At 40.6% G+C, this 27934-nt stretch overlaps 1 protein-coding gene across 1 annotated transcript in view; it reads right to left on the bottom strand.

Moving 5' to 3' along the window:
- The window catches only part of LOC120242254 (integrin alpha-X-like), a 63883-nt gene that overhangs the window by 2780 nt on the left and 33169 nt on the right, over nt 1-27934 (bottom strand). Inside the window, exons 21-29 of the mRNA XM_039247885.1 lie at nt 5493-5609; nt 5325-5404; nt 5151-5234; nt 3115-3193; nt 2872-2979; nt 2683-2766; nt 2363-2476; nt 2117-2218; nt 1742-1852 (exon numbers count right to left, since the gene is read on the bottom strand). Of these exons, the coding sequence (XP_039103816.1) occupies nt 2213-2218; nt 2363-2476; nt 2683-2766; nt 2872-2979; nt 3115-3193; nt 5151-5234; nt 5325-5404; nt 5493-5609 (672 nt within the window). The 3' untranslated portion in view covers nt 1742-1852; nt 2117-2212. The remainder of the gene's footprint in view (nt 1-1741; nt 1853-2116; nt 2219-2362; nt 2477-2682; nt 2767-2871; nt 2980-3114; nt 3194-5150; nt 5235-5324; nt 5405-5492; nt 5610-27934) is intronic.

Below are 27934 nucleotides of genomic sequence, written 5' to 3'. Positions count from 1 at the left end.
TACTACAAAGCTGTCATCATCAAGACAGTATGGTATTGGCACAAAAACAGACACATAGATCAATGGAACAGAATTGAGAACTCAGAGGTGGACCCAAAAGTATACAGCCAACTAATCTTTGACAAAGCAGGAAAGAATATCCAATGGAAAAAAGACAGCCTTTTTAACAGATGGCGTTGGGAGAACTGGACAGCAACATGCAGAAGAATGAAACTAGATCAATTTCTCACACCATACACAAAAATAAACTCAAAATGGATAAAGGACCTGAATGTGAGACAGGAAACCATCAAAACCCTAGAGGAGAAAGCAGGAAACAACCTCCTTGACCTCCACCGCAGCAACCTCTTACTTGACACATCCCCAAAAGCAAGGGAATCAAGAGCAAAAATAAACGATTGGGACATCATCAAGATTAAAAGCTTCTGCATGGCAAAGGAAACACCCCACAAAACTAATAGGCAAACAACGGAATGGGAAAAGATAGTTGCAAATGACATATCAGATAAAGGGTTGATATCCAAAATCTATAAGGAACTCACCAAACTACACGCCCGAAAAACAAACAACCCAGTGAAGAAATGGGCAGAAGGCATGAACAGACACTTCTCCAAAGAGGACATCCAGATGGCCAACAGACACATGAAACGATGCTCAGCATCCCCACTCATCAGGGAAATACAAATCAAAACCACACTGAGATACCACCTCACGCCAGTCAGAGTGGCTAAAATGAGCAAATCAGAGAACTCTAGATGCTGGCGAGGATGTGGAGAAACAGGCACCCTCCTACACTGTTGGTGGGAATGTAAAGTGGTACAGCCCCTCTGGAAAACAGTGTGTAGGTTCCTCAAAAAATTAACAATAGAACTCCCCTATGACCCAGCAATAGCACTGCTAGAAATTTACCCAAGGGATATAGAAATGCTGAGGCATAGGAGCACATGTACCCCAATGTTCATAGCAGCACTCCCAACAATAGCCAAAACATGGAAAGAGCCTAAGTGTCCATCAACGGACGAATGGATCAAAAAGATGTGGTTTATCTATACGAAGGAATACTACATGGCAATGAGAAAAAATGAAATCTGGCCTTGTGTAACAACATGAATGGACCTTGAGGGTGTTATGCTGAGCGAAATAAGTCAGGCAGAGAAGGACAAATATCATATATTTGCATGTATAGGAGGATTAGGAGGAACTTAACAGAGGACCATGGGGGAGAAGAAGGGGGGAAATTTTGGGGTAAGGGGGAGAGGCAAACCATGAGAGACTCTTGAGTGCTGACAAAAACTGAGGACTGATGGATGGGGGGGATGGGCATGGAGAGGGGCACTTGTGGGGATGAGCACTGGGTGTTATATGGAAACCAACTTGACAATAAACTATTTTAAAAAGTAAAATAAAAAAAGTAAAATAAAATAAAATATAAAATAAAATATTGATTACAGCAACAACAACAAAAAAATAAACTGGTGGTGTCGGGACACCTGGGTGGCTCAGTTGGTTAAGTGTCCAACTTTGGCTCAGGTTAAGGTTAGGGTTAGGTAGGGATTCGAGCCTGTGTAGGGCTCTGTGCAGACAGCTCAGGGTCTGGAGCCTACTTCGGATTCTGTGTCTCCCTCTGTCTCTGCCCCTCCCCTGCTCATGCTCTGTCTCTCAAAAATGAATAAAAATGTTAAAAAACAAAAACAAAAACAAAAAAACCCGGTATTGTTAAGAGCAGGATGACAACACTCACCTTGTAGAGGACGGCGGTGATGAGAGCCAGCAGCAGCAATCCTCCCACAGAGCTGCCCACAATAATGGGGATGGGGTTGTAGACCTCATACTTCTCCAGTACCATCTCCATCTGGAGTGGAGGTGACCTCATCAGAAAGTAACAGAACTGCTGTCCCAGACTCTTCCCAGGCTCCCCAACCTTTAACTCCCTCCCCTCCTTCCTTTACTCCAAGGGGTGACATACAGAAACACTCTTGGGCTTTGCGACCACTCTCCTGCTGAGGGACCTTCATTCTTCCTCCCTCTGGGCTTGTGAGCCTCCCACACGGCACCACAGATTTTGCATTAGGAGCCCTCTTACCAGCCTGGTCACTGCCTATCACACAGTCACTACCTGAGCTCTCAAGAATGCCTCCTGTCCCGGAAGCTGGGAATACACGGATCTGTTGAACTTGATTTCAGCCACACTCACAATCTATATCTTCTTCTGCTATGTCTACAAAACAGATGAGGCACAGATGAGGAACTGGCACTTGGAAAGGCACAGAGTTCTAGAAATATCCTGGCTGGAGGATGGACATAGACATCATCTGGTGGCACCTGAGTCCTGGGGAGGGACCCTGCTGTTGGGTCTACACACCTGGCTGATCCAGCCAAAGCTGAGGTTGCCCTTCAGGATGAAGTCAAGTTCCTCCTGGATTTCAAAGGAGGGCAGGTCACAGCGGAACCTCTGGCAGTCAGCAATGGAGCAGTTCTAGGGACAGAGAAGTAGCATCAAGCCAGAGAAAGGTGGTTTTGAAGGTAGAAGAGACCATTAAACTGATTGATATGAGAGGAGCAGCCACAATTGAATTCAAGAGGGCTGTTTAGCAGACAGCCATCTGAATGTAATACAGATTCTTGAATTAAACTCTTCTGGTGTGTGGTTTGAAGTGCAAATGGCACAGAGCTCTCCTTTACCAGCACAGGATTCTTCTGAATGTGGGTCAGGAAGTCAGAATCTGTTGGCACCATTTTCTCTGAAGAACACTGAATGAAGGGATTCTAGGAAAAGACACAGAGAAGGGAGTTGGGCATCAAGAATTCATGAGGGACAGAGAGATCCCGGTAAAGGGCATTAGCTGGGGAGATGTACACAGTCTTGTGTACCTGGGGGTGGGAAACCTCTAACGCTGTCCACATAGACACCCCATTCAGCTCCACAGGCACAGAGAAGGTGATGTTGACAGGCAGGTCCCTCTGTCCCAGATTGTTCACCTGCACAGAGTGAGAGGCAGTGAGAGGCAGTGAGAGGCAGTGAGAGCAAAGACCATGCCAAATGCCATATCCCTCCCTGATTGCTGGCTCCTAGCCCCCTGCCACAGCCCATGCTCTTGAGTCAGCATCACTTGCCTGGTATCTATGCTGAACCTGGTTACTTTCCTCCAAGTCTGAGGCTGAGAAGTTGAGGTACTTGGTGGACTGTTCATGGCTGGGGAGAAAAGAGGCACAGGTGGATTTGAAGTTCCTTGGGGGACTCCTAAAGAGGCTCAAGTCAGCAGCATGACAGGATAAGTAGTGAGTGGGGCCTTGGGGTGGCCTGCAATGAATTGTATGGCTGACCTGACATAATGAGAGGATTTAGGGGGAAGGGTAGGGCTTCACGCTGGGTGCAAGGTTATTGCAGAAGCTGCCAATGGAGGAAACTGCCAAGGGGGCTGGCAGAGAGTGCAGCGAAAGGGACCCAGAACTATGCCATTGACTCATGAGGGAGCAGGGGCCAGACCATCCTTCTTTGTGTCTCAGTATTCCTCTCAGACCTTCATGGGCACAGAGGATACTGGATATGCATGTGAGACACAGCAAAGGTTTGGGGAGACTTGGCCTGATACTACTGACAAATGCTTACTGGACACATTACCCATGTCTGGCCTCCCACAGGCTTCCCTTCCTCTCCTGTTTCATTGGCTTTTCTGGTCCTGGAGCTTAGAGGTGAGGGGAGGCCTAACTGTAGACTCTTTACTGTATCTCAGTGTAACAATTTCTCCTCTCCTACCCAAGCCCATGTGTGGAGACTCAGTGGCCAGACTGGCTCCTCACACAGGTGGGTTGGCTCACCTCTGGCCATTCTTGGTCCAATTCTTGGGTACCTATTCTTTGCGTGCACAGTCCTAATTCTAGACCACTTCTACTCTAAACTCTCATCGCTACTCTGTGCGGGGATCCTCCAAAATGCTCCAGCCTCATCCTGTGAGCCTCTCTGAATGCTCCCACTGACAGAGTCAAATCAGCTGAGTACCGTTGAGCTGTAGGGCCAAATATGCCTAGATATGTCCCGCTCATGGGTTCCTAGTACACACTCCAGCAAACAAGCACAGAGCATGCACCGGCATGGGCTGCTGAGACCTCCCAGTGTGTGGGTGTGAATTAGACTGTGATATTGGGCAGGAGGAGGATGCCCAGTGAGGTACAGGGCATAATTAGCACAGGGAAATGTACCCAGGCTAAGCCACACGGACTTGTTGCACATGAGTGTATACCTCCCACAAGGGGAGGATATTGTGTCTGGTTTTGATTATACATAATAGAGGCTCAATAAATCTTTGTTGAAAGTCAAATGAATTTATGGAAAGCAGCCAGAGCACTGTGCTTAGAACACACCAAATGCTAAGAAGCTATTTACTGAAGGAAGGTATCTGCTCCAACACATGACTTGACTCCTGAGTTATAAACACCTCATCTATTACCCCTTCTGGAGCAGCATTTTAAGCTCTTTTTCTTTTATCTAGCCTCTTCCTGAAATTTGGCTTCTGCAGCAAGCAGGTCATTTCTCTCTGTACCTCCCAAAAGGGACTGGGAAGAAGAGGAGTAGTAGATCTAACTCCCTCCGGGTGTAAATATGTTCCCTTCAATGAAGAATCATTCATCCAAATGCCAAGGACTGCTTTGAGAATCACTGCTGGGTAATCCCCATGCCACAAACTCTAACAGTTAGCAGAGGCCTCCCCTGACAGGAGGCTCTAGCTGCTCTTAGAAACTCATACAGCCTCAGAATACAGAATCATGGAGACATCCTTGACGAGATTCTGCCTTAAATCAGAGTAATCTCACTTCCCAATAAAGTTGTAGGAATCTTGAGACATGAAAATGTCTCATATCTCTCAGGAAGCCCAGGACAATCATGGTGCTTTTAAGAAAGCCTTTTGAGAACTGTAACCTCTATTAAATGTATAACAATAATAATATCACAATTATCATTATAATCATAGCTAGCTCACAATAAACTCTTGATGCTTAATTAGTAAGTGCTGGCAGTATCATCTACCAATTGAAAAGGTGGTGATAAAACCTGAATATTCCAGATGCTGAACTGCTGCAGAGGGGTAAAAGCCTTTCCTAGCCCCATCAGAGTGATAGAGGAGAACCCTTTTGAGTTGGTGTTATGGTACCTGCTGATCACAGTGTAGATAGCGTACTTCACCATGAGCTCCATCTGAAAGGTGGTCTTGTTGGTCCTGGGAGTATTATTTTCACTGGAGAAAGAGGAGGAGCCTAGTTGGCAAGAGCCCCAGAGGAGGAGGTCAGGGGCAAGGAGGTGCTGCTCCAGGGCTAGCCCAGCTCACCTGCTCACATTAGCTTTCAGAAGCAACCGATCACCCAGTACAGCCTTAGGGGAGACATCAAAGGTGACTGTGAAGGTCATCTGAAGAAGAGACAAGAATGAAGGAGTCATCAAGAAATGAGACAGTGTAGGGGCAGGAGAGCAATGGGTGGGCAGAAGCAAGGCTAACCTTAGCACCCTCACGGAAGATGAGGTGGTTGATGCTGCAACGGGTGCTCTGAGTACTCTGGCCCTGGGCTGGGATGCCTTCACAGGTCAGGCGTGGGGATTGTGCTTGCAGCTGGTTCTATGCAAGGGCAGGTGAAGAAAAGGCAGGTGAGCATTGGTTAATGTTCCAAAGAGACTCCGTGAAATAGTGAGTTTCCTGGTATATATCTTAAGGTTATGCTTTTAAAAAAAATCTCCAAATACTATCTGGTCAAATTTCTTCCTAATGTAGAAATACCAGATTTATTAGGGCTTACCCCTTTTAAATTTTTTGTTCTTTTAAAAAAGCTTTTTATTCTGGAAATTTTCTAACATAATCAAAAGTAGAGAGAGAGAGACTAGGTAAGTCAACCCTCCATGTTTCCATCACTCAATTTAAATTTCTGCTCTTGTTTTATTCAGCTGTTTGCCACTTTTTTTTCTGGATAATTTAAAGCACATTCTGAATATCACATTATTGTATCCAGAAATACTTCAGTGTATGCCACTAACAGATGAGAGTATTTCTTAACATAGCCATATGACTTAACAAATCATACCCAATAAAATAACTCATTAATATTAGCTAATATCCAGGTCATGTTCAGTCTTCACTTTGTCTCCAATGTTATTTTGCAACTCATTTTTATTTATTTTTTACAGCTATTTTTATTTTTTTAATTTTTAAATATATTTTTGAATAGTTTATTGTCAAATTGGTTTCCATATAACACCCAGTGCTCATCCCAACAAGTGCCCTCCTCCATGCCCATCACCCCCCTTCCCCTCTCCCCACCACCTCCATCAGCCCTCAGTTTGTTCTCAGCATTCAAGAGTCTCTCATGGTTTGCCTCCCTCCCCTCTCCCCAACTGTTTTTTCCCCTTCTTCTCCCCCACGGTCCTCCATTAAGTTCCTCCTAATCCTCCTATACGTGCCCACTAGAGAGCTGCTTTGTTGTTGTTGTTGTTGTTGTTGCTGCTGCTGCTGCTGTTGTTGATGTTTTACAGCTATTTTAAAAATCAATATCCAACGAAGGTTCACATATTACATTTCGTTGATATGTTTAGGAGTACATTCAATGATAGGGTGCTCACCCCTCACACAGCCAGAATTTGCCATTCCTAGTGCATTGCTTCATACATAAATCAAAATGTCCTCCATTGGGAAAACTACTAGCCTAGGAGAGACATAGGAGACCAGCCAACCAAATGGAAGGTATAGACTCAATTTAGATGCCTATTCAAATAAACCAGATGTAAAAAGATATTTTTGAGACAATTAAGGAAATTAGACTATGGTCTAAATACAAAGGAATCATTAATTTTGTTGGATGTCATAATGATATTGGGGTCATGTAAGATGTCTGGGAGGAATGCAATGACATGATGTCTGGAGTTTGTTTTAAAATACTTCTACAAAGGGAAAAAACCCAGATGAAATAAATGTGGTCAAATGTTGATAATTGTTGAATCTGGATGATAAATTGTGGGGAGGTTTATTGAACTATCTTCTATTTTTGTAAATGTTTAACATCTCACAATAAAATTTTTGTTAAACAACCTGTTTCTCTTTGATTCCCCGTTGTTCTAGTTCTATCTTCTAGAATAGGGATTGCCAAATGACAGCTCACCATCAATTTTTATAAATAAATTTTTGTTGAGGCAGCCTGGGTGGCTCAGTTGGTTAAGCATCCAACCTCAGCTCAGGTCATGATCTTGCAGTTTGTTGAGTTCAAATCCCACATCAGGCTCTGTGCTGTCAGCTTGGACCCTGGATCTCTCTTCAGATTCTGTGTGTGTGTCTCTCTCTCTGCCTTCTCCCTGCTTTCTCTCTGTCTGTCTGTCTCTCTCAAAACTAAATAAATATTAAAAATTTTTAAATTTGTATTTCCCTGATGAGGAGGGATGCTGAGCATCGTTTCATGTGTCTGTTGGCCATCTGGATGTCCTCTTTGAAGAAGTGTCTGTTCATATCTTCTGCCCATTTCTTCACTGGGTTGTCTAGAGTGGCTAAAATGGGCAAATCAGAGAACTCTAGATGCTGGCGAGGATGTGGAGAAATGGGTACCCTCCTACACTGTAGGTGGGAATGGAAACTGGTGCAGGCCCTCTGGAAAACAGTGTGGAGGTTCTTCATTAAATTAACAATAGAACTCCCCTATGACCCAGCAATAGCACTGCTAGGAATTTACCCAAGGGATATAGGAGTGCTGATGCATAGGAGCACATGTACCCCAATGTTCATAGCAGCACTCCCAACAATAGCCAAAACATGGAAAGAGCTTAAGTGTCCATCAATGGATGAATGGATCAAGAAGATGTGGTTTATCTATACGATTGAATACTACATGGCAATGAGAAAGAATGAAATCTGGCCATGTGTAGCAACATGGATGAACCTTGAGGGTGTTATGCTGAGTGAAATAAGTCAGGCAGAGAAGGACAGCTACCATATGTGTGCACATATAGGAGGATTAGGAGGAACTTAACGGAGGACCATGGGGGAGAAGAAGGGGGGAAATAGTGGGGGAGAGGGAGGGAGGCAAACCATGAGAGACTCTTGAATCCTGAGAACAAACTGAGGGCTGTTGGGTGTTGGGGGGAAGGGGGGTGATGGGCATGGAGGAGGGCACTTGTGGGGTTGAGCACTGGGTGTTATATGGAAACCAACTTGACAATAAACTATTTGTAAAAAAAAATTAAAAAATTAAAAATTAAAAAATAAATAAATAAAAGGAAAAAAATTTTAAATAAATTTTTATTGGAAGACAGCTATACTCATTCATGTATTGTCAATGGCTACTTTCATTCTACAACAGCAGAGGTGAGTAGATGTGACAGATACTATGTGACCCACATGAAATATTTACCATCTAGTCCTTCATAGAAAAAGCAAAATCAGTAACCAAATGGTTGACAGGACTAATAAGTGCAACTACAACTTTTTACCCAAATCTGCTTGTTCTCAGAATATGGCCTACAACCATGTTTCTGTAGAAACAGCATTGCCTGAAACCAGGATAACAAAATACTTGATTTACGTGTTTTGCAGAGACTCAAGGCCTCATCAAGATATTGGCCAGAACTATGCGTAGCAACATGGATGGACCTTGAGGGTGTTATGCTGAGCGAAATAAGTCAGGCAGAGAAGGACAAATATCATATGTTTGCACGTATAGGAGTGTTAGGAGGAACTTAACTGAGGAACAAGGTGGGAAATGGTGGGGGAAAGGGAGAGAGGCAAACCATGAGAGACTCTTGAATGCTGACAAAAACTGAGGACTGATTTGTGGGGAGGAGGGGGGGATGGGCATGGAGGAGGGCACTTGTGGGGATGAGCACTGGGTGTTATGTGGAAACTAATTTGACAATAAACTATTTGTAAAAAAAAAGAAAAAAAGAAAAAGAAAAAAAAGAAACTGGCCAGAACTGATCAGGACCACTGACTGCCTCTTTGACTATGCACAAATGCAAAAGGGATGAACTTTTGACATAGAAGGGCCTAAAACTCCATTCCTGAATCATGCTAAGGACACCATCTTCTGGTAATGGATCACATGCATGACAGCTTTTATATAAGATAACAAAATGACTTTAATCCTCCCCTACTTACTAACTTCACTTATCTGATTCTAAAGTCACATCACTCCTCTCCCCTATAACCAGACTCTTTTATTTTTTTTTTTTTGCCTTTAAATATTCCTGACTCTCCCTTTCCTTACCCAATGTCTCAATGATTGGCTTTATTGCACATTGAGGATATGGACTTGGATTTGGTAACACATTTGGCAAGCCAGCCAGGAACTCCTTGCCTGGGGTTTGTCTACTCTCCAGCCAGTAACAGGAGTTTGGTGATAAGTCTAAACAGCTTCCTAGGTTCTTTTGGTGTAGAGACCATCCCAGGGGCACCACCCCAACTTGGCACCAATGACTTTCCATGTTTAATTTAACTCTGTGGCAAGAAAATAGCTTTTGGTTTGGACAGACATCTTTTCATGAGTATTTTGTATGTGATACTATGTGAGCTTATTTCTTACTCTCATTCAGTTGCCTCAAAATAAGTAGAGGGATTTGGTTTGGCTCTCTTAGCCTCCTTTTCTTGCTTAATTAAGGAAAGTTTCCTGGAGTGTATTATGCTAAGTGAAATAAGTCAGTCAGAGAAAGACAATACCATATGATTTAACTCATATGTGGTATTTAAGGAACAAAACAGATGAACATAGGGGAGGGAAGGAAAAATAAAATAAGAGAAAGAGGCAGAGGCAAACCATAAGAGACTCTTAACTATAGAGAACAAACTGAGGGTTGCTGGAAGGGGATGTAGATGGGCGGATGGGATAAATGGGTAATGGACATTAAGGAGGACACGTGTTGGGATGACCATGGGGTGTTATACATAAGTGATGAATCACTAAATTCTACTCCTGAAACCAATATTTTGCTGTATGTTAACTACCTTGAATTTAAATAAAGTCTTGGAAGAAAAAAATAAAATAAAATAAAATAAACATGATAAAAAGAAAAGGTTGACTAGAAAGCTATTTGGTTCAGTCAGTGAAGTCCCAACTTTTAGGGAGGCACTAAAGACTAGGAAGCCATTTGGTTCAGTAGGTGAGGCCCCAGCTTTTAGTGAGGAACTAAATGCTCACCAAAGTACTCTGAGCTTCATTTGGTATGTTTGTTGCTGCAGATTTATCTTTGCATAAAATTGGCCATGTTCTAATTAGAAACTGAGGAATGACAATTCAATTTCTGCCTGTAGCCCTTTGGGTTCTATTCTCCAAAACTGGGCAATGTTTAGTTATGAAACTATGAAAAAATTATCTTTTTTTTTTTTTGCAACACTGTTTGGCCAAAATATATTAGATTCTGGAGGAAAGTGGCCATTAATTAATGGATTCATAAATTATAATACCATTGTACAGTTAGATTTTTGTAAAAGGGAAGGTAAATGGGATGAAATACCTTCTGTCCAGTCTTTTATAATTTTGTATCAGAAGAAGATGGCTCAGAAAAGATGTAAAATTTTACTCCAATAGCACAGTGACACTAAAAAACCTGTGTTCCCTGATTCCAACTGGAGAAAAGAGGATAATTTATTGATTATTGAATTAAACCCCCAAAGGGGGTACCAGAGCAGCTGCCCCTCCACAGCAGCTCCAACAACTTGGGCCCTAAAGGGACCCTGAACCAGGTCCCCTTATGTTGTGGGACCCAGAGTTTGGAACAATCTCCCCTTCTCATACCCAACAGGGTACTTAATTTATTCAGGGAGTCACTGATTCCTGAGGATGGCAATATCTGCTAACACAAGTCCCATTTGGATGCTCAGATGCTGGAAGAATGATTTGGGTCCACTCTCCATTCTCTACCTCAAATCTGTTTAATTGGAAAAACAATATGCTTACTTATAGATATGACCCCAAGAGGATGGAAAATTTGTTCTCATCTATTTTTGCAACCCACAACCCACTTGGGCAGATGCACAAAATCTGCTAAATATTTTCCTCATTTCTAAGGAATGCCACATGCTGCCAGGAAAAGGCTAGAGAAGAAGCTAATCAGCTACATGCTGAAACCCCCCAAAACCCCTTAAGAGCTGATGTCATGATGGCCATTGCTACTGTGGATCCCAACTGGAGTGTCAGCGCTGGAGACTGAGGTTAGCTTGAACACTATCAGGATTGTATTTTAGCTGGATTGAGAAAAGGAGTCCCTAAGCAAAGGAACTTAAATAAGAGTCAAGAAGTTAAACAAAAACTGAATGAGAACTCTTCAGAATTTCCTGAAAGAATTTTTGAGACACATCAGAAATACACTGATATTGATCCTGAGTCACCAGAAAATTTAAGATGATCAATACAATGTTTATCAAACAAAACTTATCTGGACATTCAAAAGATACTCCAAAAGCTCCATTGGTAAAGCCTTTCATAATTGTTTGAAACTCTCTTTAAAGTTTTTAATAGAGACCAAGCACAAGAAATAAAAGAGCACTAGAAAACTAAACAGCAGGTTGCCTTGTTAACTGCAGCTTTAATTCGGGGAAAGCCAAGACCATACCAGGGACTCCTAGAGGATGAGATTGACAACAGGTATAAAATTCAGGTTCCTAGGATCCTGAAGGATGCCCCAATTTGGGTCTTGTCAATATGCCTAGTGTAAAAAAGAAGGTCATTGGAAAAGAGAACACCCTAGGCTCATGAGCTCTCTTAAGGCGACAAAGTCCCAAAATGCCCACCAGATACCTTAATTGGTTGATAGTGACCAAGAATGAAGGGGACCGGGGGTTCCTTTAAATCTTGTAAAGCTTATTATCATATACCACAAGGAACCCCAAATAACAATGGCAATTGGAAATAGACTCATGGACTTTCTACTAATATGAGGGCCACATATTCAGTACTCTCGGTTCTCTCTGCTATAGCTGTACCAAGAGTTTTGGGAGAAGTATTGACTAAAACCTTCCTACAACCACTAGACTGCCAAATGGGACAAGCTCACCTTAAACACAGATTTCTGAATATGGCTAAATGTCTCATCCCTTTACTGGGCTTTGTTCTATTAACTAAAGTGAATGCTAAAGTTACTTTTACTACTGGACCCATGAATATAAATGTAGCCCCGGAGCTTCATCAATGTACAGAAGTTCTATTAGAGCTCCCTGAAAAAGTCATATGAAAGGTAAGATCAGATGTTTGGATGGATAGGAAGCCAGGACAAGCAAAATCAGGGACACTTGTACATGTTAAGTTTTGTGTGGGCGTTTAGATTCCAAAGTTCAGATAGTACCCATTAAAGAAACAAACTAAAAGGGGAATTCAGTCTGTTCTCTCTGCCTTCTTAAAATTTGGCCTCCTCCACTTTTGCCAATCCACATGCAATACACCTATTTTTTAATGTTTATTTGTTCATTTTGATAGAGAGCACTCAAGCACATGTGAGTGGAGGAGGAGCAGAGATATAGGAAGAGAAAATCCCAAGCAGGCTCCATGCTCAGTGCAGAGCTCAACATGGGGCTCTATCCCACAACAATAAGATCATGACCTGAGATGAAATCAATAGTTGGACGCCCAACCAACTGAGCCACCCAGGCACCCTTACAATACACCTATTTTGCCTGTACAAATTTAAGGTCCATTAACCAAACTGTATAGGATATCCTCTTGGTGATAATTAATTCACATACTCTCTTAACAACCTTGGCTGGAGAGTTTCAGTGGTTTGTTTTTCTGGATTTAAAAGATATATTCTTGGGTGATGGGTAAGGAGGAGGGCACTTGTTGGGATGAGCACTGGGTGTTATATGGAAACCAACTTGACAATAAACTATTTTTAAAAAATAAAAGATATATTCTTTGCATCCCTCTCAGCTCAGACTCCCCAAAACTGTTTGCATTTGGAAAGAACCTGAGACTAAGAATAAACAGCAATATTGCTGGATAGTCTTCCCCTAAGGCTGTAAGAACTCTCTCTGCATTTGGGAGAAAGTCTTAGCCACAGACTTAAGGGACCTCCAATTATAAGGAGAAAACTTCCTTCAATATGTAGTTGATATTTTGGTTACAAGCAAGACTAGAGAAGCCTCAGACCAAAATATGATTTTGACCCTAAACTTTCTGGATTAGCAAGTCTATAAAGCTTCAAAGAAAAAGTCCCAAATCTCTCAAACATCTGTTAAATATCAAACTGTCAAGGGATAAAGGAATCTGCTCCAGACAGAAGGGAAGCATTACAAGGGTCATACTGCATATTACCAAAAGGCAGTTGCATAGATTCCTAGGCAAGGAATTTTTCCACATCTAGATTCCTGATTTTGGATTCATCACTAAATCCCTCTATGAAATTCTTAAAGGAAGAAATAATGAACTTGTTGATTGGACTGGAGAATGTCGTAAGGCATTCCAAGTTATTAAAGAAAAACTGCTCACAACTCCTGCTTTGAGCCTTCCAGATATCAGGGAGCCTTTTGATTTGTTTGTCCATGAGAGTCAGGGGATCAGTCTTGGGACCACTAACTCAGAATTTGGGCAACATAAAAAGATCTTTTGCTATTTTTTCTAAATAATTAGATCTAATAACTAAGGGATGGCCAATATGTCTGAGAGTAATAACAACAACTTGTAATCAATTACAAGAAGTAGAATTTGTTTTGGGGTAGTCTGCCCAAACTGCATAGTCTATATTTATGTATTCTTCCTACTGGAACAAAAGGGTGGATACTGACTCACCTCTAGAAGTTTAGGCAAATATCAGGCTGTCCTATTGAACAATCCCGATGTTACTTAGAAAGTGGTCTCCACCTTGAACCCAGCCACAATGCTCCCTAACAACACTGAGGGACCCATACATGACTGTATACAGATAATTAACAAGTTTATTCCAGCCATCCTGATTATGTGGATCTGCCATTGGAAAATCCAGACCTTGAGATGTTTGTGAATTGCAGCAGTATATTATGGATCAAGGGCAATAAAGAGCTGGATATGCAGTGATGACCCATCAGCAAAAGCTCTCTCACCAGGTACCTCCACTGAGAAAGCTGAAGCCATAGTTCCATTTAGGTATGAAAAGACAGCGACTATTTTTACTGATTCTAAATATACCTTTTTGGCAGTCCGTGCACACAGAGGCATTTGGAAGGAAAGAGGGTTGTTAAATTCAGGAAATGGGGAAATTGAACATGCCAAAGAGACTTTAGAAATACTAGAAACTGTTTTAGAACTCAAGGAGGTAGCTGTTGCCCACTGCTGAGGACACCAGAAATTGGACTGTTTGATTGCCCAAGGGTACAATCAGGCAGATCAAGCTGGCAAGCTGACAGCTCATACAAAGGTTTCAAAACTCTCTATAACAGCTTCAATACCAGACATAGACTTAACTAAATACCAACTCTAACATTCCTCTGAAGACCTAAGAAGAGCTAAGGAATGGATATTTGGACATATTACTGGCATTGGAACTGGCTGGAAGTACAATAAATAAGGAATAAACCTTAACTTAGAACATCTTATGGAAGAGATAATTAGTGATATTCACAAAACACTTGTTATGGGCATAATGCTACTCTTTAATGGATCTAATCATATATCGTGGATCCCAATATTCAGAAAACTATTCAAAAATAGCTCAAAAATGTGACATTTATGATTTTAAAAAAGATTCCTCGGGCCAAACCCCCACCAGTCCTAAAAGATATATAAATTAGATGCGCCAAACCTGGAGAAAACTGGTAGAAAGATTTTACCATGATGCCAAAAACAATAGGTAACTTTAAATATTTGCTAGAATTTATAGACACCTTTACAAGATGGGTTGAGATTTGTTTCATGCCATTCAGAGAAGTTTTCAGAAGTTGTCAAAACACTTTTAAATAAAATCAATCCTAGGTTTGGATTGCCACTGGAAACGGGGAAAAAACCATATGCTTAAAAGAATTTTGGTAAAAATCTGGCAAGAAACCAACTTAACTGGGAAATAATTCTTGTCACTTGCCCTGCTTCAGGTAAGAGTGGCTCCTAGAAGTAGGCTTGGTTTAATCCTCTATGAAATGTTTTATGAAAGACACTTTCTGTATTCTTTTCATGACTTAGGAGTTTCTGATGGAGCTCATGTTAGGGATTTGGATACTATCAGGTACATTCAATCTTTGGGAAATAATCTAAGTGCTATACATACATTGGCTACTATCAGATTAATGTATTCCAAGGTGTGCTTTTACACTACTTGAATCCTGGAGACTTGGTGTTATTAAATGTCTAGAAGAATAAGCGCCTGGAAGATCAACTCCAACCTCAGTGGACAGGACTTTATGAGGTGCTGTTGACACCATTCTACAGTGAAACTGAAGGGAATTAAGCCATAGATTTACAACACTCAAATTAAGCTTGTTCCACAAGAATCTACTGGTTCCCTGTGTCCTGTCAACAAAGAAAACAGGAAAAACCCAGCGTGGACCAGCAAGCCCGTGATGGACCTGAAATTGCTACTTAGGAGAGCCGATCTGAAGAAACCAACTGATAAGTAACAAATAACTTATGACCTATTAATAGTTTATACACTATGAGTGTTATTCATTTTTCTCTTTGCATTTTCCTATTACATTTCCTATTAATATTTCCTAAGTAATTTCCTACTGCAATCTCTCAAGTCTGGAAAGATAATTCCATGATTAGGATTTCTCAAATGTTGTATACCTATTGGATATGTCACCCTAAACCACACTCAGTATACAAAAACAATGACCAAATAGTAATGCCTGTAGTCAACTTTTCTCTGATCCCTGATTTATCAATACATCTAAATGAATGCATTACATTAGCTTATAGAGTCAGGTTAATCAACTTGGCCTCCCTCATTTTGCCTATCCCTGATTTTCTCCTAACTATCCCAAAATATGGGCCTCTCATATTCAATAACTGGAATCCACCCTAGAATCTTGTATTTCTCCTTTTGTTTACAATATAATCATAACAGTTAATAATTTCACCTCTTGTAAAATTAATTGACCCTTTTTCTTTTTCACTGCCTTTCAGAGATTTTTGAGAAATATGCTGTCAGGCAGAGGGCAGCTACCATGTGTTTGCACGTATAGGAGGATTAGGAGGAACTTAACGGAGGACCATGGGGGAGAAGGGAGGAAACGGGGGGAGAGGGAGGGAGGCAAACCATGAGAGACTCTTGAATGTTGAGAACAAACTGAGGACTGATGGGTGTGGGGGAGAGGGGAAGGGGGGTGATAGGCATAGAGGAGGGCCCTTGTGGGGAGGAGCACTGGGTGTTATATGGAAACCAACATGACCATAAACTATTTTAAAAAAAGATTTAAAAAAAAAAGTAACTCATCTTGAGCACTGGGCATTGTATGTAAGTGATGAACCACAGGAATCTACCCCCACAATGAAGAGCACACTGTACACACTGTATGTTAGCTAATTTGACAATAAATTATATTAAAAATAATAATAAAATAAAATGCATACTTAAAACACAAACAAACAAACAAACAAGCTTTTAAAAATTGGGGGGGGGGGATGTCACTCATCTTGTCCTGCTCGTCTCTGTACAATACTGCAAACTCAAAGAACTTGAAAACATGGGACACCCCCCCCCATACCCCCTCTGTGTTACTCTCTTACAATTACACCAAACCTAACTATACTTATTCTTGGTTTCAAATAATACAATGATTCTGCAAACTATTGCAAAGTATTGACCCCCATAAACTAAGAGGAGTGCTATGTGAACCCCAGGTTACACTTTTGTTTGTGGATATCAACACTTTCCTTGGCAATATGAATGTTTAAATGGATAGAGCACAGGAGGTACTTGTCTCCTAGGACATTTGGTCACCTCTTTTTTCATATATAAATCTAATAAAATCAGCCATTGGACCAGTCCTTTCAACTGTTCTACAGGTTAAAGAGAGAAATCACAAAATATTCTTATTATTTTCACAGAAGTCAGGAAGATAGAATTTGGTACATGTTTGGGAGAACATTACTGCCAAGGTGAGGGAATGACATCACATGAACATATGATAAGAAATTCTTCAGTAACTTTAGGAATTATTAAATAAAATGAAACTGCCCAAGCCATAGCAGCCCAACAAAGGCCTTAGGCAAGAATAGTTTTGTATAATATAATTGCTCTAGATTTTATTTTAGCAGAGCAAGGAGGTGCTTGTATAAAGGCTAATCATTCAGCACATATATTAGCACTTCCTCAGAAATTGAAGATTATTGGGGCGCCTGGGTGGCTTAGTCGGTTAAGCGTCCGACTTTCGCTTAGGTCATGATCTCGCGGTTCATGGGTTCGAGCCCCGCGTCGGGCTCTGTGCTGACTGCCAGCTTGGAGCCTGGAGCCTGTTTCAGTCTGTGACTCCCTCTCTCTCTGACCCTCCCCTGCTCACGCTGTCTCTCTCTCTCTCTCTCTCTCCTAGAAATAAATAAAAAAAAAAAACTTAAAAAAAATAAATAAAAAAAGAAATTGAAGATTATCTTTACAAAATAAGACAATGAGCTACTTGGTTATAACAAGCCTCCCCTAAAATACCAGACTCAGATTTGGACTCATTTTCTGGGTTATTTTCTTGGATCCTCCAAGAAATTAGGTCAATTTTCCTAGGGTTACTTATATTCCTAATTCTTCTTTGCTACTTAATCATAAAATGTGGTATAAAATGTTGTACAAAAACTATTAACCAAGGTACAAAAATTTTGGTAATGCAGAATGTTAGCTTACAACCTGGAACAAATATTTCCAAATAAGTGCAAAAAGTTTCTATTCCACTAACCCTGATCTCCACACTATTTCTAGTGTGGAAATAGCTAGAGCAGTCATCATCCCAATTCCCTCAAGAATGAGGAATAGTCAAAAGACAGTGGGCATGGAAACCAGTAACCAAAAGGTTAACAGGACTAATAAGTGCAACTGAACTTTTTACCCAAATCTGCTTGTTCTCAGGATGCAGCCTGCCACCATGTCTTTGTAGATAACAGTCTCACCTGACGCCATGATAACAGAATGCTGATTTAGTTGTCCTGCAGAGACTCAAGGCTTCACTAAGAAATTGACCAGAGAAGTAGAGGGACCCAAAGTTCCTTTGTCCATCAAACACAGCAGTGTTGAGGCCAAAGTACCTTGAATTCCAAGAGTCCGGGCTGCAGAGTGACAGAGATGTCTGCAAGGGCCCACGGGGACAATCTAGCAGGTCATAGGTGCACAATTGTAAACTAGGAGAGATAAAACAGGTGGCAAAGGCACAAAGGGGAAGGATCCCCTTTTGTGGAGAGACAAAGGGAAGAGAAAGAGAGGCTGTTGAAGCGTAAGACTGTATTTGGACAAGAGAAAAACCACAGACCCAGGATCAGAAAAAAAACAGAGAAAGATCCAATTCTAACTGCAGGACTTTCTCTGGACTGGGACTGGCTGCCCTGTTCTTGCACCTGGGAAGGAGGAGAGCCAACCCCAGGGCTCAGCAACTAGATCGGAGGCACAGTCCACAGTGGAAGAAAGCAATCTCTTCCCCTCTAGTACTATGGGAAGAAGGCATATAGCCATTCAAAGGACAAAGGACCCTCCCTGCACCCACCAGCCAGAGGCCATTTAACAGCAAAGTGGAGCGGCACTTCCCCAGACCCAGGGTGCATGCAGGGGGACCCTTTAAGACATCAGGGTTTGCAGGGCACCTGAGTGGCTCAGGTCATGATCTTGCGGTTCATGGGTTTAAGCCCTATATCAAACTATCAGCTTGCTCAGAGCCTAGAGCCTGTCTTCGGATTCTGTCTCTCCCTCTCTCTCTGTCCCTCCCCTGCTCGCACTGTCTCTCTCAAAAACTAAATAAAACATTGAAAAAAATATTTTAAAAACACATCAGGGTTTGAATCCCAGCCAAGTTCCAGGGAGGCGCGGGAGTCAAGTCAATGGAGCAAAGAAAAAGAAAAGGCCCTTTCATGCCCACACAGCACTGCAAGGGCTACATGAACAGAGTGATTTGGGACACCTGGTCTGGGGAGGAGAGACTGGGGTGTTGCCATTTTTCTCCCCATCACCAACAAGGTGGGGCCACAGTGGAGGTACACCAAACCATGCCTTTTCACACCTGGTAACTGCGTATCTACCAGAGATTGATGCTTAACAACCAGACAGCCCCTCCTCCAGACCAGCACTGCCGCTGGTTCCAAGGCACCCAGAGGTTTTGTACTTTCAGAATTAATTCTTCACCAATTCTTATTATGTATATTTTTTTCTTCCTTTACTCCTTCTTATTTCTTCCCTTCTCTAGTCTGGTTATTCTGGTTGTTGGTTTGTTTAAGCAGACATATTAAATCTATTCTCTTTACACCTGTTCTATATCTCCTTTATTTTCCTCTCCCTCTCTCTAGATTAAGGCCTATAGTTTCTCTGCCTGGTCAATTTATTTTTCTTTTTTTTCCTCACCCCAGTCATTTCTCTCTTTGTATGGAATAATGCATGTTCCACCACTACCACCACCCACACCACATTAAAAAAAAAAAAAAAACAACTTTTTCCAGGGTTACATCAATGCAGAAATCAAAGCACACCTGGTGGAGGGTCCAAAACATCACTATGAGTAGAGAGATAAAGCAACTCAAGTCACAACAACTGAGAGCAGGTAACACACTCCAAAAAAACACCTCCTGAAGGACCAGACCCTGGAGAGCGTATAGTAGTGATTGCAGGTGGAGGACACATAACAAGCTTCTAAAACACATAAGGGACAGAAAACTAGACAAGATGATGGAACAGATGAATTATTCTCAAAACAAATTCCAGGAAGAAATGACAGGTAAAGAATTGATCAAAACAGATATAAACAATATAACTGAACAAGAATTTAGAATAGTAGTTATAAGATTAATCGCTGGGCTTAAAAAAAAGCATAGAAGACAGCATAGAATCTATTGCTCCAGAGATCAAGGAACTAAATAATAATCACGATGAATTAAAAAATGCTGTAAATGAGGTGCAAAATAAACTAGAGGCAGTGGCAGTGAGCTATGAAGGGGCAGAGGGAATTTAGGTGAAATAAAGGATAAAATTATGGAAAAAGATGGAGCCAAGGAAAAGAGAGATTAAAAAAAAATTCTGGACCACAGGGAAAGAATTAGAGAACTAAGTGATTTGATTCAATGAAACAGAATAATATCCATATCATAGGAAGAAGAAGGGAGAGAGAGAGAAGGGTAGAAGGTTTGCTTGAACAAATCATAGCTGAGAACTTCCCCAATATGGGGAAGGGAACAGACATTGAAATCCAGGAAGTACAGAGAACTCCATTTACGTGTAACAGGAGTTAATCTTCTGTACAACATATCATAGTGAAACTGGCAAAATACAAAGATAAAGAGGGAATTCTGAAATCAGTTAGGGATAAATGGGCCTTAACCTATAAGAGTAGACACATAGCAGACCTACCTACTGAAACTTGGCAGGCGAGGAGGGAGTGGCAGGAAATATTCAATGTGCTGAATAAGAAAAATATGCAGCCAAGAATCCTTTATCCAGCAAGGCTGTCACTCAGAATAGGAGACATAAAGATTTTCCCAGACAAACAAAAACTGAAGTAGTTCATCACCACTAAATCAGCTCTGCAAGAGGTCCTAAGGGGGGCTCTTTGAGGAGAATGTTGCAAAGACTACAAAGGATCAGAGATATCACCAAAAGGATGAAATCTACCGATAACACAATGACATTAAATCTATATCTTTCAATAAAAACACTGAATGTAAATGGACTAAATGCTCCAATCAAAAGACATAAGGTATCAGAATGGATTGAAAAAACAAAAGAAACAAAAAACAAGACCCATCTAAGTGCTGTCTACAAGAGACCCATTTTTGACCTGAGGACACCTTCAGATTGAAAGTGAGGGGATGGAGAACCATCTATCATGCTACTGGAAGTCAAAAGAAAGTTGGAGTAGCCATATGTATATCAGACAAACGAGATTTTAACCTAAAGGCTATAATAAGAGATGAAGAAGGACATTATATCATAATTATGGGGTCTATCCATCAAGAAGAGCTAACAATTACAAATGGTTATGCACCCAATTTGACAGCAAGCAAATATATAAAACAATCACAAACATAAGCAATCTTGTTATAAGAATATGATAACTGCAAGTGACTTTAAAACTCCACTTACAGCAATGGACAGATCATCTAGGCAGAAAATCAGTAAAGAAACAATTGAGTGATACACTGGACCAGATGGACTTAACAGATATACTCAGAACTTTTCATCCAAAAGCAGCAGAATACACTTTCTTCTCCAGGTACACATGGAAAATTCTCCAAAATAGATCACATACTGGGTCACAAAACAACGCTCAATAAATATGAAAGAATTGATTTCATACTATGCACATTTTCAGATCACAGTGCTGTGAAACTTGAAATCACAGGAAAAAGTTTGGAAAACCTCTAAATGCATGGAGGATGCATTTAGGATGCATAACATCCTACTAAAGAATGAATGGGTCAACCAGGCAATTAGAGAAGAAATGTAAAAATATATGAAAACAAATAAAAATGAAAAAAATGACAGTCCAAACCATTTGGGATGCAGAAAAGGCAGTCCTAAGAGGAAAATACATTGCAATCCAAGCCTATCTCCAGAAACAAGAAAAACCCCAAATACAAAATCTAACAGCACACTTAAAGGAACTAGAACAACAAAGAAGCCCCAAGGACAGCAGAAGAAGAGAAATAACAAAAATTAGAGCAGAAATAAACAATATAGAATTAAAAAAAAAAACACAATAGAACAGATTGATGAAACTAAGAGCTGGTTTTTTGAAAAAATAAACAAAATTGATAAACCTCTAGCTAGACTTCTCAAAAAGAAAAGAGAGAGGAACTAAAGAGATAAAATCACAAATTAAACTGGACTTATCACAATCAACCCCTCAGAAATACAAACAATTATCAGAGAATACTATGAAAAATTATATGCCAACAAACTGGACAGCCTAGAAGAAATGGACAAAATTCCTAGACACCCACACACTACCAAAACTCAAACAGGAAGAAATAGAAAATCTGAACAGATTATTAATTAGTGAATAAATTGAATCAGTTATCAAAAATCTCCCAACAAATAAGAGTCCTGGGCCAGATGGCTTCCCAGGGGAATTCAACTAGACATTTAAAGAAATTAATACTAATTTTTCTCAAGCTGTTCGAAAAATAGAAACAGAAGGAAAAATACTGGACTCATTCTATGAAGCCAGTATTACCTTGATTCCTGAACCCGACAGAGACCCCACAAAAAAGGAGACAGGCCAATATCCCTGATGAACACGGATGCAAACATTCTCAACAAGATATTAGCAAAATCAAATTCGACACATAGAAGGAATTATTCAGCAAGATGGCAGAGAAGTAGGGAGCTCTGTACATTTCACTCGCCCCCATCTCTCAAACGGAGAAGGCCTGAAGCCATAGGAGCACTTATGGATTCGCAGGAGTTTGGGAGGAAAAGGAGACAGACTCCACTGGGAAAGCAACCTTATAGGTGCGTGAGTGCAAACTGGGGAAGATGAAAACGGGCCGGGACAGGAGACACGGAGGGAAAGGAGGGGGCCCCCTTTGTGAGGAGCAGCGGTGAGTCCAGAGGAAAAGAAAGAGTGGCTGAAACTGCTCAAAGAACTGACCCTGGAGACGAGAAAAACCTCAGCTCAGGACAGAGAGTGATACGGTTTCCAGCTGCGGTGCTGACTTTGAGCTGGGTGACCTGGCCCCAGGCGGCGCAGGGAGAAACTGCTCCTCTGCTCTCCAGCTCCATCAGGAGGGGAAGCGGTGTGGCCTGAAACCGCTCGGCTGCTCTCCCAGCTCCATCCCCAGTGGGGAAGTGGCTGGCTTGAAACTGCTGGAAAGACTCGGCCTTCGAGTTTATATTTCAGGTGGTATCAATAAAGTGCGTGGACTAAGATCTGGAAATGAGGCATGACTTGGGACATAGAACACAGCCTACCTTTGTTACACCCGCGGCACAAGGAGATCAGACCCAAAAGAGTGATTTGCAATGCCTGGTTCGAGAAGGAACTGGGTCGCCGCCATTTTTCTCCCCACAACCACCAGGGCAGACCTCAGGGAGTGGCCCACAGGATGCAATGGAGGCTAAGACCTGGCTACACCAAACCACGTCCATCCCCGCTAGGGAGCTGCTTTTTCTTTCCTTTCCTTTTCTTTTCTTTTTTTTTTACTGGAACCTGGAGTAAGACCAACATAGATGCACTGACATGATTAATCCTAGATCAGTTCTTCTATTCAGATATATTTTCCCTTGTCTCATTTGTATCCCTCCCCTCTGCAGAACAGGGCACTCACATTTAATCCATTCTCTAAATGTGTATTCTACACCTCCACCGCTACCTTTCTATCTCTCTCTCTCTCGAGTAATCAGACTATATAATTTCCCTGAGTAACATTATCTTCGTTTGTTTCTCTTCGCCACTTACCATATTCTCCTCTTTCTTTCTCTAAATTAAGGCTCTTAGTCTCTCTGCCTTGTCGGTGTCCAGTTTCACATCCTCCCTGACCTTACACTTCTCTCCTTGTATATGCTCTTCCATCAGCACTGCATAACCCAGCTCTTTATTTGTAGCTGGGAATTCTGGTTTTATGCTTTTAGACCGTCTTTTGTCTTTGGGGTGTTTTCTTTTTTCTTCTTTTTTATTTTTATTATTTCTTTTTCCTCCTTCCCCTTTTTTCTTTATTTTTCTATTTTTTTACCTTCTTTTTTTATTCTTTCTTTTTCTTTTTCCCTTTCAGTTTGTGCATTTGTTGGATTTGTCTGTGCGTTTGTGTGCCTTTCTTCCCTGTGTGTTTGTCTGTCTGTTTTCTTTTCCAGGGCTACCACAAGAAACAAGCCAAAATACACATGGTGGAGAGTCCCAAATACCACTATGAGTAGGGAAATAAAAAAAGCAAAGTCTCAACAAGAGAGACCAAGAGACACCATTCAAAGAACACTTCCTTTTTTTTTTTTTTTTTTTTACAAACAGTTTATTGTCAAATTAGTTTCCACATAACACCCAGTGCTCATCCCCACGAGTGCCCTCCTCCATGCCCACTCAAAGAACACTTCCTGAACAGGCAGGTCCTGGAGAGTCAAAGAGCCTTTTTTAATACAGTAGTACTTGCAGTGCAGAGTGCATAACAAGCTTTTAAAACTAACAGAAAAGCTAGCCAAAGAGACAGAAAGCTAGCCAAAATAATGAAACAGAAGAACTCTCCTCTAAAGAAATTCCAGGAAGAAATGACAACTAAAACTGCTCAAAACAGATATAACCAACATAACTGAATAAGAATTTACAACAATAGTCATAAAATTAATAGCTAGGATTGAAAAAGGCATGGAAGACATCAGAGAAACTATTGCTACAAAGACTAAGGAGCTTAAAAATACTTGTGATGAATTAAAAAATGCTATAAGTGAGGTCCATAGTAAAATGGAGGCTTCCAATGCACAGATTGAAGAGGTAGAGAGGAGAATAGGTGAATTAGAAGACACAATTATACAAAAAGAGGTAGCCGAGAAAAAGAGATAAACAGATCCAGGGACATGAAAGGAGAGTTTGAGAGCTGAGTGATACAATCAAACAGAACAATATCCATATCATAGGAATTCCAGGAGAGGAAGAAAGAGAGAAAGGCGATGAAGGAGTCCTTGAACACATGATAGCAGAGAACTTCCCCAATCTGGGGAAGGAAACAGACATTGAAATCCAAGAGGCACAGAGAACTCCACTAAGACGTTACTTGAATAGATCTTCTGCAGGACATATCCTAGTGAAACTGGCAAAATATAAGGACAAAGAGAGAATTCTGAAAGCAGCTAGGGCTAAAAGGGCCCTAACATACAAAGGGAAACCTATCAGAGTGGTGACAGACCTATCTACTGAAACTTGGCAGGCCAGAAAGGAATGGCAGGAGATCTTCAATATGATGAGCAGAAAAAATCTGCAGCCAAGAATTCTCTGTCCAGCAAGCCTGTCATGCAGCATAGAAGGAGAGATAAAAGTCTTCCCAAATAAACAAAACTTGAAAGATTTCGTCACCACTAAACCAGCCCTACAAAAAATCCTTAGGGAGACTCTATGAGGGAAATGTTGCAAGGAACACAAGGTACCAGAGACACCACCACAAGCATGAATCCTACAAAGTACACAATGACTCTAAACCCATATTTTTCAATAATAACCCTGAATGTAAATGGGCTAAATGCTTCAATCAAAAGACATAGGGTAGCAGAATGGATAAAAAACCAAAATCCATCTATTTGCTGTCTACAAGAAACTCATTTTAGACCTGAGGAAATCTTCAGACTGAAAGTAAGGGGATGGAAAAACAAATATCATGCTACTGGAAGCCAAAAGAAGGCTGGAGTAACTATACTTATAACAGACAAGCTGGACTTTAAAGTAAAGACAGTAACAAGGGATGAAGAAGGGCACTATATAATAATTACAGGGTCTGTACATCAGGAAGAGCTAACAATTATAAATGTCTATGCACCAAATACGGGAGGACCAAAATACATAAAACAATTAATCACAAACAGAAACACTCTTATGAATAAGAATGTGCTAATAGCAGGAGACTCTAATACTCCACTTACAGCAATGGAGAGATCAACTAGACAGAAAAATCACTAAAGAACCAATGGACTTGAATGACACATTGGACCAAATGGATTTGACAGGTATATTTAGAACTCTACATCCTGAGGCCATGGAATTCACTTTCTTCTCAAGTGCACATGGCACATTTTCCAAGATAGATCACATACAGGGAAATAAAGCAGCCCTCAGTAAATATAAAGGAACTGAGATCATACCATACACACTTTCAGATCACAATGTTTTGAAATCTGAAATCAACCACAGGAAGAAGTCTGGAAAACCTCTAAAAACATGGAGGTTAAAAAACACCCTACTAAAGAATGAATGGGCCAATCAGGCAATTAGAGAAGAAATTTAAAAATATACAGAAACAAATTAAAATGAAAATACAGCAATCCAAACTCTATGGGATGTGGAAAAAGCAGTCCTAAAAGGAAAGTACATTGCACTCCAGGTCTGTTTCAAGAAATTAGAAAAAGCAAGTACAAAATCTAACAGCGCACCTAAAGGAACTAGAAGGAGAGCAACAAGAGCACCCCAAACCCAGTAGGTGAAGAGAAATCATAAAAATCAGGACAGAAATAAGCAATATAGAATAAAAAAAAAAAAAACAGTTGAACAGATCAATAAAACCAAAAGTTGGTTTTTTGAAAAAATAAACAAAATTGACAAACCTCTAGCCAGGCTTCTCAAAAAGAAAAGAGAGAACACCCAAATAGACAAAAACATGAATGAAAATGGACTTATTACAACCAACCCCTCAGAAATACAAGCAATTATCAGGGAATACTATGAAAAATTATATGCCAACAAACTGGACAACTTAGAAGAAATGGCCAAATTCCTAAATACACACTCACCACCAGAATTCACGTGGCAAGAGATAGAAAATCTCAACAGACCCATAACTAGTGAAGAAATCAAATCAGTTATCAAAAATCTCCCAACAAATAAAAGCCCTGGGTCAGATGGGTTCCCTGGAGCATTCTACCAGACACTTAAATAAGAGTTACTACCCATCCTTCTCAAGCTATTCCAAAAACTACAAATGAAAGGAAAACTTCTGGATTCATTCTACAAAGCTAGCATCACTTTGATTCCCAAACCAGACAAAGACCCAGCAAAAAAAGAGAACTACAGGCCAATATCCTTGATGAATACAAATGCAAAAATCCTCAACAAGATACTTGCAATTGAATGCAACAGCACATAAAAACAATTATCCACCATTATCATGCCTGGGTTACAGGACTGGTTCAATATTCACAAATTAATCAATGTGATACATCACATTAACAAAAGTTAAAACCATATGATTCTGTCAATAGATGCAGAAAAAGCATTTGCAAAATACAGCATCCCTTCTTAATAAAGACCCTGAGAAAGTTGGTATAGAAGTAACTTACTTAAACATCATAAAAGCCATCTGTGAGAAGCCCTCAGCCAACATCATCCCGAATGGGGAAAAACTGAGAGCTTTCCCCCTGAATCAGGAACACGACAGGGATGCCCACTCTCACCACTGTTGTTTAACATAGTGCTGGAAGTCTTAGCATCAGCCATCAGACAACAAAAGGAAATCAAAGGCATCAGAATTGGCAAAGAGGAAGTCAAACTTTCACTTTTCACAGACAACATGATACTCTACATAGGAAACCCAACAGACTCCACCAGAAGCCTACTAGAACTGATCCAAGAATTCAGCCAAGTTGTGGGTACAAAATCAATGTACAGAAATTGGTTGCATTTTTATACACCAACAACGAAGCAACAGAAAGAGAAATCAAGAAACTGATCCTATTCACAATTGTACAAAAAAACATAAAATACCTAGGAATAAATCTAACCAAAGATATAAGAGATCTGTATGATGAAAACTAAGGAAAACTTATGAAGGAAATTGAAGAAGACACAAAGAAATGGAAAAACATTCCATGCTCATGGATTGGAAGAATAAATATTGTTAAAATGTCATGACTACCCAAAGCAATCTACACATTCAATGCAATCCCAATCAAAATTGCACCAGCATTATTCTCAAAACTAGAACAAACTATCCTAAAATTTGTATGGAACCACAAAAGACCCTGAATAGCCAAAGTAATATTGAAGAAGAAACCCAAAATGGGAGGCATAACAATCCCAGACTTTAGCCTTTACCAAAGCTGTAATTTTGGTAATTAATTTGGTAATTTGGTAATTAATTTTTGGTAATTTTTGTAATTTTGGTTTTGGCATAAAAACAGACACATAGACCAATGGAATAGCAT

This window comes from Hyaena hyaena, unplaced genomic scaffold (assembly GCF_003009895.1).
Source record: "Hyaena hyaena isolate Hyena2069 unplaced genomic scaffold, ASM300989v1 scaffold_306, whole genome shotgun sequence".
Lineage (NCBI taxonomy): Eukaryota > Metazoa > Chordata > Mammalia > Carnivora > Hyaenidae > Hyaena > Hyaena hyaena.
This window is presented reverse-complemented; position numbering and strand designations above follow the sequence as displayed.